Here is a 14,828-nt window from a genome sequence, read left to right as displayed (position 1 = left end):
GTTATCGCTCGGATTAATAAAGAGCCAATTTGCCGTTGCAGCTCCGTCACTTGGGAAATGATGAGGTTCACATCGTGTGGTCCGAGCACACCCGCAACTACCGCAGGGGCATCATCCCCACCGACTTCGGGGACGTCCTCATCGTCATCTACCCCATGAAGAATCACATGTTCTTCATTGAGATCATGAAGAAACCCGAGGTACGTTCTGGGTGCTCTACTGGCTCTGCTGTGTTGTGCAAGTCAGCAGCAGTTGCGTTGCTCAAGTAAGGCTCGGTGGCTTAGAGTCTGGGGGTTGCTTTTTCCCCAGCGAGTACAAAACCAGTCTGTGCTATTCGGGTGAAAGATGAGCTGAGCAATGAGCTTACTTTAAAACTGGAGTTACTAATGGTGCTGGCAGTGACTGCTCATTCATTTTATAGCCACACTTAGCACTGAGAGAAGCATTTCAGAGTTCCCAGCCCGCGGAAGTTACTGGGTGAAGAACAGTATTTAGCACCATTGTGAATTTCTTCCGAGGCAGCGAGAGCGAACTGCTCCCGAGGCGAGCTCCTCGTGTGGTGCTGGGTCAGTGCTGCCCACGCGGTACCGTGCAGAGCCTCGCGCGTCTGCGGGGCTGTCGCTGCCTCCTGCCTGGGTGGGATGGTGTGGGCGTTGGACATCCTGTCACCAAACAAAGTATGGGAGGCTCGCAGCTGAGACAGCTTTTGGAAAAAAATGCCTTTTTTTTTGCAAAACGTCAGAGATGTGTGTGTAGGTACATCTGTGCACGGGTGTAAAAAAAAGCCACCTCTGCAAGTGCTTGTCTGGTACATCATGGATGCAAAAATATGCATTAAATATACTTTGTGAAGGTAATCAGTGTGATAAACGCCTTTTGCCTTATACGAGGGACAGTATTTGTCCAGAGGAGTAACCGGCTGTTCTAGATGCCTCCATCATATCCCTTGTCACCAGCTGCAGACAGTGTTTTTTGAGTTGCAAACGACGGAGCTGTTAGATGTTGACAACCAGGGGTTTGTCAGTAGACATTTCAAACTTGAAAATTTTCTAGTAGCGGGTTGTTGGGGCTTTTTTATACTTCGTGTTGAGCTCTGCAGTTTACTTTTTGAGCATTTTAGCTTTTAGCGTTCCATCAGGGAACTTAGAGAGCCGAGTGTTAGGAACAGGCTCGAGACGTCTCTGGAGCGATGGCGAAAAGCTGTGTCACCTTACATATTGGTCAAAGCCACCCGACGGGCAGCCAGGATAAGAGCTAACTGGAAATTTAGTGTTATCCCTACATTTAAAGTACAAACCATTACAATGTAATAAAATTAATCCAGACATTTCCAGGGCAAGTGTGGCTGACCTTTTGTTCACCAGCTACTGACCCCAGGGTGAATGAAAGAGGCTTGCAGAGAGAAATGTCTGTTGTTTGGCTTCAGTCCCTGGTATTTAAATTGCATTCCCTAATCGAATGAAAAGGCTGTCCTCTCTATCAGGTTACAGAATCCATGGCAACATTTGGCCTTTTATATCCATAATGTTAGCCTTTTTGTTTGCAGCCAAGTAGAGACACCTGGAGCAATGTTAACATTAACCGCTTTAGCATTAATAGCTTCATTATAGAAGAATTTCTGATCAGATAGCTGTTACTTTTGTTATGTTGCTTCAGCTTGTATTGTTTTCATTTTTGATCTCCCTGCTTGGCAACCGGGCAATGATTTGCAAATTTTTTTTGTCTTGATTAATTAAGCAATATAATTATCAGGAACCGTGCTGCAGTCTTTGCCCGACAAAGCTTCGGAGGGAAGACAATAGTAAGTCTGTTAGTGTGAATGCATTCCACGCGTCACAGATGCACGAGGATATTGGGAACAATGAGAGGAAAAGCTGCCTGTGAGAGGGGACAAAGCATGCCAGGCAGGCTCCGCACTGCACATACCGCCAGGGACATGCTGCGGGTTCCCTGGGACACAGATGCCTCGTTAGATTGCAGCTCGTCATCAGAGATTAATTCTCAGCCATTTGGTACAATAATTTACCCATTCCCCACTCTTTTAACTAGTGCTGCTCGCTGTCGAGAGGAAGTCTTTGTGCTCGGAAGGTTTATTTAACCTTGCCTACTTTTACTGCGGGCAACAGAAATAATGATTTTTCTGTTGGAAAAATTGGAACAAAGCAGGTGTTTGCAGTGGGCTGAATATTAATTTTTGCTTCGTGGATAACTTGCGGTGACATTTGGAGCACTCACAGAAGGGGATCTTTCCCTCTGTTTTGTAAAATCGATTCCTGTCAAAGCAGACTGTTTGTTTGTTGTGGCCATCAGAGCCCTGTTTTCCTGGGCTGGGTGCGCGGTGCCGGGTTCGGAGCGGAGCCGAGCGGGGAGCGCGCCCTGCGCGTTCCCCTGGCCTCCCCCCGCCCCCGACCCTCGTTAGGGCCGAGCCCCTGTGCAGATGGAAGCTGACGAGATGCAGCTCCATTGACTTTAATGACCCTCGGTGAGGCTGCTGGATCTGCTCGGGAATGAATAATTCCGAGCTTTGTGTGCGCCTGGTCCGGCTGTGCAGCGCTCGGATCGCGGCGTGTCCGGAGCCCTCGGCTCCACTGCTGCTCTCCCTGGGTGGGATACACACACCTTGTCCGTGGGTTACGTCTGTGAATTCCCTAGTGCAGCACGAGGAAGTCTGCCTCACTCCCCAGCTCCAGGTGGGTTTGAAGCAGTGACAGCAAGTCCTGTAAGCAAAACCTACTTGTCCAAAAAGCCCGGCAGGGAATTTCCCTGCCCCAGCAGCATCTGCTAATCTGACTTTACATTTCTGGTATTTGTGTGGTGGTATCATTTTAATGCTGGTATGTACTGAACCTCCTTATTTTGTGCTTCTACATTCTCCTCTCCCACTGTCAGTGCTTCTAGGCAGGGCACGGGATAAGAATTTCACCTAACAACATTGCTGCCCAAAGAGGAAAGACTCGACGCTCTGTAGCATTATCGTTTTGGTGGCACGGGCTTTCCTCTGTCCCTTTTCCTTCCAACTGCCTGGATAGTAATGCCAGCAGTGAATAAAAAAAAAAAAATCTAAAAGAAGGCAAAACCGCTATGGCAACATTTTACACTTTTTTGGGGGGTGGGTAATTATTTTAAGTAAAGGAATGACAGAGTAAGTGTGTGCAGAGACAGCTGTCATTTGCAGATGTTACATTAAACCCAAATTTCTTCTGTAATTCATTGCCACTTCTAATTAGAGGAATTCCCTAGATGCAGGGGATTTATATTATTCCCTTTGTCCATTTATTGAATGACTGTCACAGTCACCCACAAGCAGTTGGAGAAGAATAATAGAGGGTATTTATTTATGTGATAAGCCTCTGTACAGATGGAAAAAATCCATAGCTTAAACATTGATAATTGCTGCTGGCTTCTGTCTAGGGCTTTAGTTGGGTTTAGTTGGTTTTTTCATTTTGAGTCTGTGAGAGGGAAATGAGTTTGAGGACCCGTAGGTACTAAAAGTTACGTAGCTAAACACCAAAATTTCCTGGGTTTGACAGGCTCAGGTCTGTTTCATGTCTGCAGTTCTGGACACAGTTTACTTTTAGAAAGCATCTCTTGTACGTAGCGTGGCCTTCATCTGCAGAGCCTTAGGTCACCAGAGGACATCGCACAGGGCTTCCTCTGGAGGTGACCCTGAAGCAGCAGCATTTGGGCACCTTGACCTGCTGGGCTGGGCCCATTTGTGCCTGTCCCGACCCCGTGTTGTGCCCCTGAGAGAGTCCCTGCTCTGTGATCTCCTCTGCCTTCCACACACCTCCTTATTTTGGGCCAGCTCAAGTTTTTACTCCCTTCTATGAAGTCCATGGAAGGAGTTTGTAGAGGATTATCTGAAGTAAATACATCTTTGCCAGTGTGTTGGAGTCAGCCAGTGAATCAGGGTCCCCTGTTGGGAGCCCAGATGGAAAGGAAGCCCTTAATATCCGCTGCCAAAGGCACGTCGATTGCAAATCCGTAGATGGACTCAGTTCCTGTGCGCACCAAGCTCGTGCTTCCCCAGCAGAACGTTCTGAGGCGGGTGTGTGTCTGTGTAGTGCGCCGAGGGCGGTCGTGGGGGATTTAAGCGCTCGCCAGCTTGGGGGGTGAATGTCACGCTGCAAGTTCCAGCGCGGGGAGCGGCGTGGTCGCACCGCCTTACGGCGCAGTGCTGTGCCAGTCTCCTGCGGTGGTTCTGAAGCCTGCTTTTCTGTTTTGGGCTGCCCAGGTGCCGTTTTTCGGTCCCCTCTTTGACGGCGCCATCGTGACTGCGAAGCTGCTGCCGAGCCTGATCTGTGCCACGTGCATCAACGCCAGCAGAGCTGTCAAGTCCCTCATCCCACTCTACCAGAGCTTGTATCCTTTCTCCATGGGGCAAAGCTCCCCTTGCTAGGGTTCTCACCTGGAGCACGTCGTCCTGCAGAGAGGTAGGCTGGGATGAAAATCCTTCCTGTTTCCTGATTTTATCGGCAAAGGTCACGGCTTTCTTCGCGTCCCGCTCGAGGCTTTCAGCGGCTCACACCTGGCTGCCATCCAGTGTTTCAAAACTGAAATGGTAACGTCACAGGAGTCTGTCACCAGCAGCTTCTGTCTCGCTGCTGGTGGGCCTGAGCTTAGCACTGAATTAGCTTTGGACTGTGAGTAGTGGTAGCTCCCGGTTTGCTTTGACACGGATGGAAGCTGTGGCCTGTGTATGTCGGGCTGATAGCCAGAGCTCAGCCATGCTCTTATCCTATCCAATTAACTTTACTTGGACTCATTACATTAATAAGACAGATGGGATTCGTCCTCGGGTATGGATGTTTCAGGTCCCAAATTCCAGTTTCATTCCAGCCACGCCTGTGTTTGGGCATTTTCAGAGCCTGTTTTCCACCAGTGGCTGGAAGGTGGCTGGAGGATGTGCTTCTCTGGGACAGGAGTTGTGACATAGACTGTGGTTCTCGGGTGCTGCACAGACCCACAGTGCCAGCACTGGTTTGCACCCATTCTGGGATCTTCCCATAGTGCCTTCATGTGTTGTATAGCTTGTTTTGCTAATCACGTCGCTTACCTCAGGACAAGCGCTCACTGCACTTTGCTTTCTCTGGGGAGCTTTTGGTTTGAGTATTTTTCTAATCACATGACTTTGAAAGAGTTTGTGGAACGTTTTGATCTTTGGAAGAACGCCGAGGAATTAGTTTGAGATGCACATTTTTAAAACATGGAGTATCCCCAAAGCTGGGGGTTTTTAAAGGCTAAGTTTTATCCAGGACACTTTGCAGAAGTAGCAATCAGAAATTAAAAGTAGATTTGTGTTAATAATGAATTGTTTAGTCACGGTAAAGCAAACGCAGTTGGTGGTGGTTGTGCAGACTGACAATGCCTGACGGGCGAGTCAAGACTCGTCGTGTTTTCTTCTGTTTCTTGAGAGAAATCGAACAAATCCCTGAAACTGTGCTGTGCAGAATTTAGCTTAATCTGTCTGTTTCTCAGTGTTTAATACTAAAGTAACAGTGCAGTAAGGTGGACATAAGTAGCAGCAGTTACAAGACCAAGGCTATCCCAGCCCCTTGCTCCCACCCGCAGTCCTCCCGTTTTTTGGCGTTGAGCATTTTGTGAGTGAGCAGCACTCACCAGCTGGCCGTGCTTCTGCTTTCCAAGGGAGTGTCCCTGAGGGTCCCTGCATGTCCCTGGGGTGACAGAGCAGCACAGACCCCACAGCACAGGGCGCTGCTCCACGCGGGTCTGAGGCAGCATCTGTCCCCACATTCTTTTCCGCCTTTTTTTGCGTCTGCTTTTGCACCAGTGCTGTCCGTAGTGAATCAACTGCCACTTGTCTGTCTGATACATGGAAGTGGACTGAGAAGCTGCTGAAATGGGACAAAGGGGATGTGGTGGGCAGATCCCATCAGGGTGATACTGGAGCAGGAGAGAAAGCTATCCATAACTCATTCTGTCTGTAGGCAGCGAAGGCTCTGAGATACACTAAAGCTGGCAGTTGGAACGTGAGTATGTAGATGAGTGAAGGTCACGCTTGGACCTGTCCAGCACAGCTCCCAAAGGGTTGAGTGGCTCAGGTCCCGTGTTTGCTGTGCCAGCTGCTGCGAGGAGGACAGGAGGGAAGCAGTGCAAACAGTAAATGAAGGTGCCTTTGTCAGACTGGAGATGGAAATAACTCAAAAAACGTGAGTGGGAGGGAGAAATAGAAAGCAATGATCCTGGCAGAGTAAGGGCTGATGTTTGGCACACACTAATCTTAACTGTAGTTGGGATGAGGGCTGCAGGCTGCAGCGAGGCAGAGCTGAGGAGGATCAGTCTCCAGCTTCTCTTTGGCACGTGGGTCATGTTGCAAGGAAACATCCCTGCTAAGGGTCAGCAGCTAAAGACCTTTTGGCTGTGGTGTGGTTAGAAACGGATCAAACTGGTGTCAGTGGTTCCGTGGTGATGGGGTGCTGCGTCCGTGGTGCTCGGGCTGGAGCAGTGGTTGGGCGTGAAGTACCCGCAGAGAGCCCCATCCTCGTCGCTGCCCTGCGTGGTGCAGCGGAGGGCCGGGGTCGTGTGCTGGGGAGCCGGGGCAGCGCCTTGCCAGCAGTGACAGCTGAAGTCACTTGTTGGAAAGTCTGTAAACTCCGGCTACAGCTGCACTTGTCAGGGGCTGTAAGGGAAGTGTAATCAGCCACAGAGATTAATTTGCATCTCAATTAGGAAAGAGTCAGGAGGAAGCTGTAGGGTCTGTTGCTGGAAGGTTGTGGAAGAAATCTCATCAGGCACAAAAGGCTCCCGACTTGGTGCTCCAGCGAGCGGAGGACAATATCCGAGTCCGGTTTCCATGGGGACCGGGACCGCAGAGCCGCGGGAGCATCTCGCTGCCCACAGCCGCTTGGTCATGATGACACAAATTCCACTGCCGTGCCCAAATACAGCTTTCTGTTGGAAATCTCTTTGAAAATGAAGAAAGTAACTATGGCAGACCACGTCAGACTTTTTAAGATCTCTTTTCTCTTACATTTATGTAACGCTTTTGGTTTTAAGGAATTCACTAGGGCACGAGATTCATTAAAAAGCAATTAACTATATTTACACTTCAGTTTAGAGCTGTTCTGGCCACAGGTTCTTTGTGTCCACCAAAGGGCACATGATGGCAGCGTGCAGGAGCTGGCCCAGGGTGGTGCAAGCACAGCTCAGTTGTCTATGGAACAGAGCTGCCGCTGCCGCAGCGCTTCCGTGGGCAGGGATGATTGTGCATCAGTTTATGTTCCAAATTCACATTTTATTCCTCCTTGGTGCCCTGGAACACCGAGGCTGACGGCTGCAGCCCCTGCTAACTGGGACTCTTGCCATCCTTGAGTAACTGCTGGGCACGAGGCAATGTGCTCCAGCAGCCTCTCCAGGCTGCTTTTTCAGGCAGTAACTGACTTTAAATATGACCGGGACTTACAAAAACCATGACTAGTAAGGTGACTTAAATTTTACAAGGACAGGAAATAATATTAAGCTTGCTACAGTTTTTGAATTGAGAGGAATATATTTATGCAGGCTTTTGAGTGCATCCGAGCCTCCTTTGTATTTGCTGGGGAAAGGAGGGAACAACCTCTCTTGCAAACAAATAATTACATGCCATAACTAAGCAAGGGTCTGTTCTGGTTCCAGTAATGCTGAATATTTCAAAAACTGGTGGGAGCAGGGCTGTAAAGCTGCATCTCTGAAAGCTCTTCCAGCTTGTGCAAAACAAGCTGTGTGCTGGGGAGGATTTTTTGAACACTTGTGTGATCTGGAGTGCCATGGCACTAAGCTGCAGCAGAGCTCCTCTCTGGGACCTGCTCTTGTCTGTGAAGATAAATACTGGAGGAACCAGGCTTTGGATTGAAGTATTTACAGGTCTGATTGGCAGCTGCTGTCTAAGCTGACGGTTTCTAAGCTCAGGTGCTAGTCAGCCTTCAGACATGAAAATGTAACTAGTTTGGCAGGTGTTACAGGCACTTTGGTTGGCCCGTAATTCAATCCTGGTCTCCAAAATGACTTTGGGATTTGGGGATAGTGATGTCTGAGCAAAAAGCTCCTCTTAGAATGCCCAGGGAAATGCAATTCTCACTGCCCAGGTTATCTTTCCAAATGGAGCCATTTCTTTTCTCCTTGGACTGAATTGGTTTAATTTGAAAATTGTTCCACTGTTATTTCTAGTATCTTACCGCTTTGGGTTTGTTTTTTTTTTTTCCTCCACCATTGCAAATAACTCTCATAATCCCAGTCCTTCCTGACTGGGATGCTAACTGAATTTAGAGAAGAGTAGGAAAGATCCCAACACGTCTGAAACGTTGCCTCAGCTTTGAGCAGCTCTTTGTAAGCTGCCTTGGGGCAGGTGGAGCGTGTCCCGTGTGCCAGCACCAGTGGGCTTCTTCCCTGCATTCTTCAGTGATTTCTGGTAGTCTTTAAATTCTTTTCCTAGCAATTCGAGCTACTACACATGTCTTCCTGTGAATGAGTAAATAGGGGGCCAGTTCTTGTTGGGGTTTATTAACACACTGGTTATAAAATCATCTCTGTACAAAACCTCGCTTTTAGGATAAGTTGGTTTGTTCTTATGGGTAGCAGAGGGGTTTGATCTCATTCTGCCTGTTGGCTCCTGTGCTCCGCTTTGCTGTGAGGTCGGGCGCTGGAGGTGTCTGTGCATTGGAACAAGCACAAACGAGCACGGTGGGGGTGAGAACTCTTGACGTAATATCTGAGCACAGGATGTCACCATTTCCCAACTCACAGTTTGCACTCCTTTCTGTGGGCCAGAGGAAAACACAGCCCGTACGCTGGAGAAGTAGTTTGGTACGTGAGCGACTGCTTTCTCCACTGGCATGGCAGTGGTGTGCCTGCTGACCCGTGCCAGCCGGCAGCTCGGCGGGGTACAGCCAAAACTCCCGTCTAAACACACAACACCAAAAGATACCCAGAGCTTTAATTCGTTACGTCTCATCCAGATATTGACATACTCATATATCCTAGATGTGTTAATATCTGGAACCAAGAAGATTAAGCAGAGAACATCAGCTTCAAATTCTGAATTAAATCCCTTTCTTGGCTTAAGCCAATTTCTGATTAACCTAATAGAGAGTCCCTGATCTGCTTACCTGCTTTATCTGGGAAAGAAAGGTATTTACTGTGTTGGACTTAATTGTGTGAATGGCTGTCAGATGTTCTCGGAGGCTCGTGTGGTGTCAGACACATTTTGTTGTCCCTTTCAGTGCGTGTTTTGTGGCGCTGGGGTTTGGAACTCTGCTGTGGGTACGAGGCAGTGTTTGATCGCACCGGGGAAATGAGATGGAAAGCCTGTTACTCCTTTCAGAGAGGGTTCACAGTTTGTCCCCTTTATTTCATCCCAAGAAGAGGTGCCCTCTGGCTATATCGATGCTGATAGAAATTGCTATGAAATTCTAAAGCATGTGTCACAGGAGCTGTGACAATCTATGTGACATGGCCCCTGACGGTTTTCTGCCGAGCGGCCGGCCCTGGCTCACAGGAGCGCCTGTCAGTGGCCAGTGTCCGTGGGGGGCAGCAGCAGGTCCCGCTCGCCGCCCTTGGCGAGGGGTGCCCAGATCCAAGGGAGGCCGTGGATGGGCCGGGGCTGCGCGGGCGGGCGCTGGCAGCTCTGCCCTTCATCCCGCGCGGTTCCTGCCGCAGCCGATCGATGGCCAGGCTGTCTGTCTCCTCTGCCTTCCCTCCTCGCAGCCAGAACCTTCTCCAGGCAGCGATCGATGCCTCTAATCTGCTCCAGCCTGTAATAAGTCATGCGAGGCAAAGCTTTTAGGTGGCATTACATGGGATTGTGGAGGCGGCTCCTCAGCTCTCATTCACAGAGCTCTTCATGGACTCGCAGAGAATCTACTGCGTCCCGCCGGTGCATGTCTAAAGAGTATAAAACGCTTCTGCAGGTCTAAACGCTGCATGCCGCTGTGCTGTGCAGACACAATGGGATCACAGTTCTCTATTTTCTGTTCCGTGTCCATCCCTGAACCTGCTCGTGGTGCCTTGTTAGACGCACAGCTTGTACGCGCACTGCTGGGGTGGCTGCGTGGGAACAGTGCAGTTTATTTTATAGTCGCTATAACGTGAGGCACTGCTATCCTCTCCCGTGGCTGGGAGCTGCAAAGTTCACTGAGGGCTGTTGAGAAAGCCACAGGCCGATTCTGACACGAGAGTTTTAACCTGCTGATCTCTGGGCAGCATCTGCGCTCTTCAGTAGCACTGAATAAACCCCAGCCGTTGTAGAGGCTCTTCTTCGCTGGCTGATATAATGGACAGTTCCAAAAACAAACCTGGACTTAAGTGACATCAAGAATGTAATGGGTTTTTAAATGAAAAGTGAGCTCACTGTGGGATAACGGGTCAGGATAAAAAACCCAACAAAACAAACTCGGCTGTGGATTTCTAAGTGACGTGTGTACTAATAGGTGTGTACTAGTTGCAAACAAGGGTCCTAAACCACACAGCCACGCCTCTTTAACCCCTGCCAAAAACGGGGAAGTTATGATCCCGCTGGAAATAGCGTAGTTCGGAGGGTGTGATCCCACCCTGCCAAGGTGCTTCCCGGGAGCCCAGGACGGGAGGACGCCTCCCGGGCAGCTTTCAGGGGCACACAATGCGGTACGGGGCTTTGTTTATGAGCAGTAAACGTTCCTTTCACGGGAAGGTGCGAGGTACGCAGAGGTGCAAACACCTGTCCCCGCGGTGCTTCAGGTTTTCTTCTGGGTTAGACAAAGAGCCTCCCAACTTGTGTTTCGTGAGAGGCGCTCGCTCATTCTTCGGTTCTTGGACAGAAGCAGAATTGGTACATTCGGGTTACTAACAAAGTACTTCATCCCATCTTGTGGTGGTTCTTGGTGGTTTGCAGGGGGTTCACATTCTGTGTCTTTTCAAAGTAATTTTGGATGATTTTGCTGTTTCCCCCTGTTAACTTTGAAGGGATTTGCGTAGCTGAATCTCCGTTGTGTCTTTCGGAAACTTTACTCTGAATTCCTGCTCGCACTCGGGACTGGCTGGGGTTGTTTTTGTTCGGGTTTTGTCACAAGCAGGTCGGTGATGAGCAAGGCCAGTGCGGTTTCTGTGGCCGGGCTGCGAATCGGGGGCGCCGGCAGAGCGGGGCTGGCGGAGCAGCGCCGCGGCCGCCCCGGCGGGGACGCACCGGCGGTGCCGGGGGCGCGGGCCGAGCCCTCGCACGGCTCCCCGGGCCCCGGGGTCGCTCCCCTGGGCGCGGGGCTTTGTGCGGCCCGGCCGCCTCATTAGCATGCCGGCCGGGCGAGCGGGGCTCTGCTGGCTTACCAGCTGTTCCTGCTGCTCCCGACAATGTCCGGCGGGCCGGGCTGGCCGCGCTGCCGCGGCCGCCGCCGCGCTCCGACAGCCTTTCCGCTGGGGATGCCCACGTGGCACCGCAGCGCCGGCCGGCCCCGCATGGCATATGGTGTCTGGATTCATACAAGATGCAAAACTATTCTGCCGCTAATGCACAATGACTCATAGCATTGCTAATTTTTCCAACAAAAGCCCACTTCCACACCCACACTTTTAACCCCTCAGGCTAAAAAGCCTCTTCTTTAGTTTCAAAGCCATGGAAATGTAAGGAGGTGGCTTCTGGATCAATATCTGAAACCCTATATTTATTTAAAGCATATGCACGCTCCAACGCTTATTTTAAATTTCGGTGAAAGCCGGTTTGCAAATCGCCGCTCTAACGTGCGGCAGGTTTGTTTTGTTTTGTTTTGTTTTTTGTTCCAAAGTGGGTTCGTTGTCAAATGCTGGGATTTTAAAATTTTTGGATAGTTAACGCGTTTAAAAAAAAAAAAAAATCAGAAGTCACCACCATAGATAATAAAAAGTTGTTTTCATTCGGGAGGAGGGAATCCAAGTCTTGTATAGCCAGTGGATCTACAAGGATTACGTATTCCAGCGCGAGTTCCCAAGCCGCTTGATGTAAGCAGCTTGTAACATTTGGGGATCTTTGCTGTTTACTGGCTCTTCAGGGACAATAATAATGCACTTTCCAACTAGAGGGAGCTGCTGGTATCCCTGATGCTGATTCTTAACCTTCCCCTCTAATTCCTTTGTGCGGAACGCGCAGCGAGCGTTCCGACGTTTTAATAAAATCAAGTTAAATTACCCCGAGTCATTTAGATTAAAAGGATGCGTCTCGGTTCTTGCAGCGCAATCATCAAATTAAGCCGCGGAACTCGGGGAGAACCGAAGCCCATGGCGCTTGCTTTCTGTGGCGTTATCTAGGTCACGGAAAGGCTCGCTCGGAGGGAGCGGAGAGCGGGGCTGGCGCAGCGCTGCTCCCAGACAAAAAGCGCTCGCGAGGGACGAGCGGGGCAGGAGCGGCGGCGCCGCGGGAAGCGCCGCTCCCGCTCCCTCCGGCGCAACAAAGGAACAAAGGGACCGGAGCCCGAGCACCGAGGTGGCCGCGCTCGAGCTCCCCGGGAGCCACTTGTTACGGGCTCCCCCGCGGGCGGTGCTGCAGCAGGTGAAGGCTCCTGCCGGGAGGGATTTAAGACGTCCCGGCGTTGGAAAAATCTTTTCCGAGGGGACGGCTCGAGGGCTCCCGTGAGCCTGGTGACTCCACAGCGGCCTGCGGTGGGTCCGGTGGGGATGCACCGTGACCTCGCCAGGGCCCAAGGCCAGGTGCTGGCCTCGGAGAGGCAGCTCCCATCCAGCAGGGCTGCTCCCTTGTCCCAGAAACGGCGGTGGGAAGGCACAAAGGCTGCGGGAGAGGAGATCCGCGGGCGGGCATTTCCATGTGTACTTCCCCAGCCCTCCAGGCACTGGTGCTAACACAAACATGCCATCGCCAGTACAGGTTCACATCGTTTCTCAAATTTCTCTTTTTCTCTTCTGAAGAAACCCTGACTTCAGCGTGCGGTTTCCACAAGGCACACATGCTGAAATTGCTTAATCAAAAGTTAAGGAATAACTTTCTAAACAGGAAAAATGCTTTTAGGCTTAGCTTTGGACTTTGTTTATGACTTTGTTTCTCTGGTATTGAAAATGAATGGCTGAGTTGAGTGCTGGCCACACTTTGAGGAGGCGAGACAGATCTGACTTCCCTCCAGCCTGATGTGCTCCGTGCAGCTGGCACCAAAAGGAGAGAGGCGCAGAAATTTTGTGCCTCTTGTATAAAAGGTAACTCTGGTGAGCAGCACCGTAATCCCTACACCAACCTTTAGAGAGGAGAGGCTTCCCCTCCACCCGCACTCGAAAAACTTTGAAAGCCAGCCTGTTACTGGGGCCATGAACACGGTGACAGTAAGTGAGAGGAATAGGAGAAAGCTACTTTTTGTAGCAGGTTTTCTGGCTGGCAGATTGAATTTGTGGTTTTTCTTTCCTCAGCGTCACAATTCCGCGTGTATTTCCCAGTACGATTAACTGTCGGGGCTCTGGTGTATAAACAGGAGCAGATGGCTTTTGATGATTTCTTAAACTTAATGTTTAGTAACAATGTAGTGCCTGTACGGTAGTTTCTGTTAAACAAAATCTCAGGTAATTTTCTGGGGTTTAATACTTCTCTGAATTGGCCTGGGCCAGTTTTTTTGAGAACCTGTAACTAACTTGTGCTGAACAGCTGAACTTGTGGCGCCTCTTTAGGATCATCTGCCTGGCTCGTTTTCACCCGTGCGACAGTGTGGATTATCTGACACCTTGCTGGCCTACAGTTTGTGGCTTCCTGAGGTACAACAGGCCTTCCCCCTGCCCGCCTTCCAGCCAGGCAGGGCAGTGTCGTTCAGGGAGCAGTTATTCCACTGCAGATCTCCGTGTTACCTGTGTAACAAACTTGGGGTTAGCTCCGTATCTCAGTGCTGCAAAGCCTTGACACCAAAACTGTGCCGTGACACTGAATCCATTACAACTTAGGGAGAGAGCTCAAGCTGCCAGGCCCTTTGCTTTTCTGTGTTCCTGGAAGCTCTCTCCTGAACTTTGCCGTCCCTGTGACCCTGACTGGCTTCCTGGTTACTGAAAGGGGGCTCGTGAGGGCTGCGCTTGCCAGACTGGCACCCTTCAGGCAATGTGGCAGTGCAGGCAGGATGGCAGAAGCACAGAGCACTTTGGAGGACAAGCCCTGAAGCTGAGGCTCAGACACGCCCCAGATCATAAGCGAACAGGGCTCTGCACGTTGAATTTCTGTGTCCACCCCACCACCTTCCTCTCCCCATCGCCAGCCTCTCTCGCAGCTGGGAAATTTGAGGCTCTGAAAACACCGTTTCCCACAGGCTGGTAAGAAGTGGAAGTGGCTGGGATTATTTGTCTGTCCTTAAATAAAACTCCATGCTATTTGAAGGTTTGGAGTTGTAGGAATAGCAGTCCCGCCCACCCACACGTGCCAGTGTGAGTAGTCCCTTGCCCCAGGCTGCCAGGGGGGACAGCACAGCCCTCATCGTTAACTCCCTGAGCCTGGCAGGAGAGAGGGATTGTTTCAGTCCAGGGGAACTGTTTGAATTCAGAAACCCTTTCTTCCTGGGCTTTCGCAGAGCCTGTTGGGTTTTGTGCTCCCATGTTTTATGACTTGTTGCCATGATAATTCAGCTCATCTTACAGGTTTCTCTAATTGTGATTGATGTGTAATCATTCATTTTATTGAACCTCATTAAGGTCTGTGAACCTCTGTCCCAACTTACAGTAATTAGAGCCCAGATAGCCATTCCATCTGTTCCCAAGCACTGGTTAATTAATGAACTTTTAACGTGTTCTTTGCCTTGTAAAAGCCCTCAGTATTCTCAAGTTGCTGAATAGGATTTGCATGCCAGCGTTTCCGTTTGTTTTAAATGCCACAGCAACGTGCAGTTTGGAATCCCAAAAGTCAACACACAAAG

General features: G+C 50.3%; 1 protein-coding gene across 5 annotated transcripts in view; it reads left to right on the top strand.

Moving 5' to 3' along the window:
* Positions 1-14,828, top strand: part of RALGAPA2 (Ral GTPase activating protein catalytic subunit alpha 2) — a 93,435-nt gene that overhangs the window by 52,461 nt on the left and 26,146 nt on the right. For 4 of the 5 annotated variants that reach the window (XM_039569650.1, XM_039569648.1, XM_039569649.1 and 1 more), the window contains 2 exons: positions 42-200; positions 4,235-4,362. In XM_039569650.1, coding sequence (XP_039425584.1) covers positions 42-200; positions 4,235-4,362 — 287 coding nt within the window. The remainder of the gene's footprint in view (positions 1-41; positions 201-4,234; positions 4,363-14,828) is intronic. The other variant, XM_039569652.1, reaches the window with a different exon arrangement.

This window comes from Corvus cornix, chromosome 3 (assembly GCF_000738735.6).
Source record: "Corvus cornix cornix isolate S_Up_H32 chromosome 3, ASM73873v5, whole genome shotgun sequence".
Classification (NCBI taxonomy): domain Eukaryota; kingdom Metazoa; phylum Chordata; class Aves; order Passeriformes; family Corvidae; genus Corvus; species Corvus cornix.
This window is presented reverse-complemented; position numbering and strand designations above follow the sequence as displayed.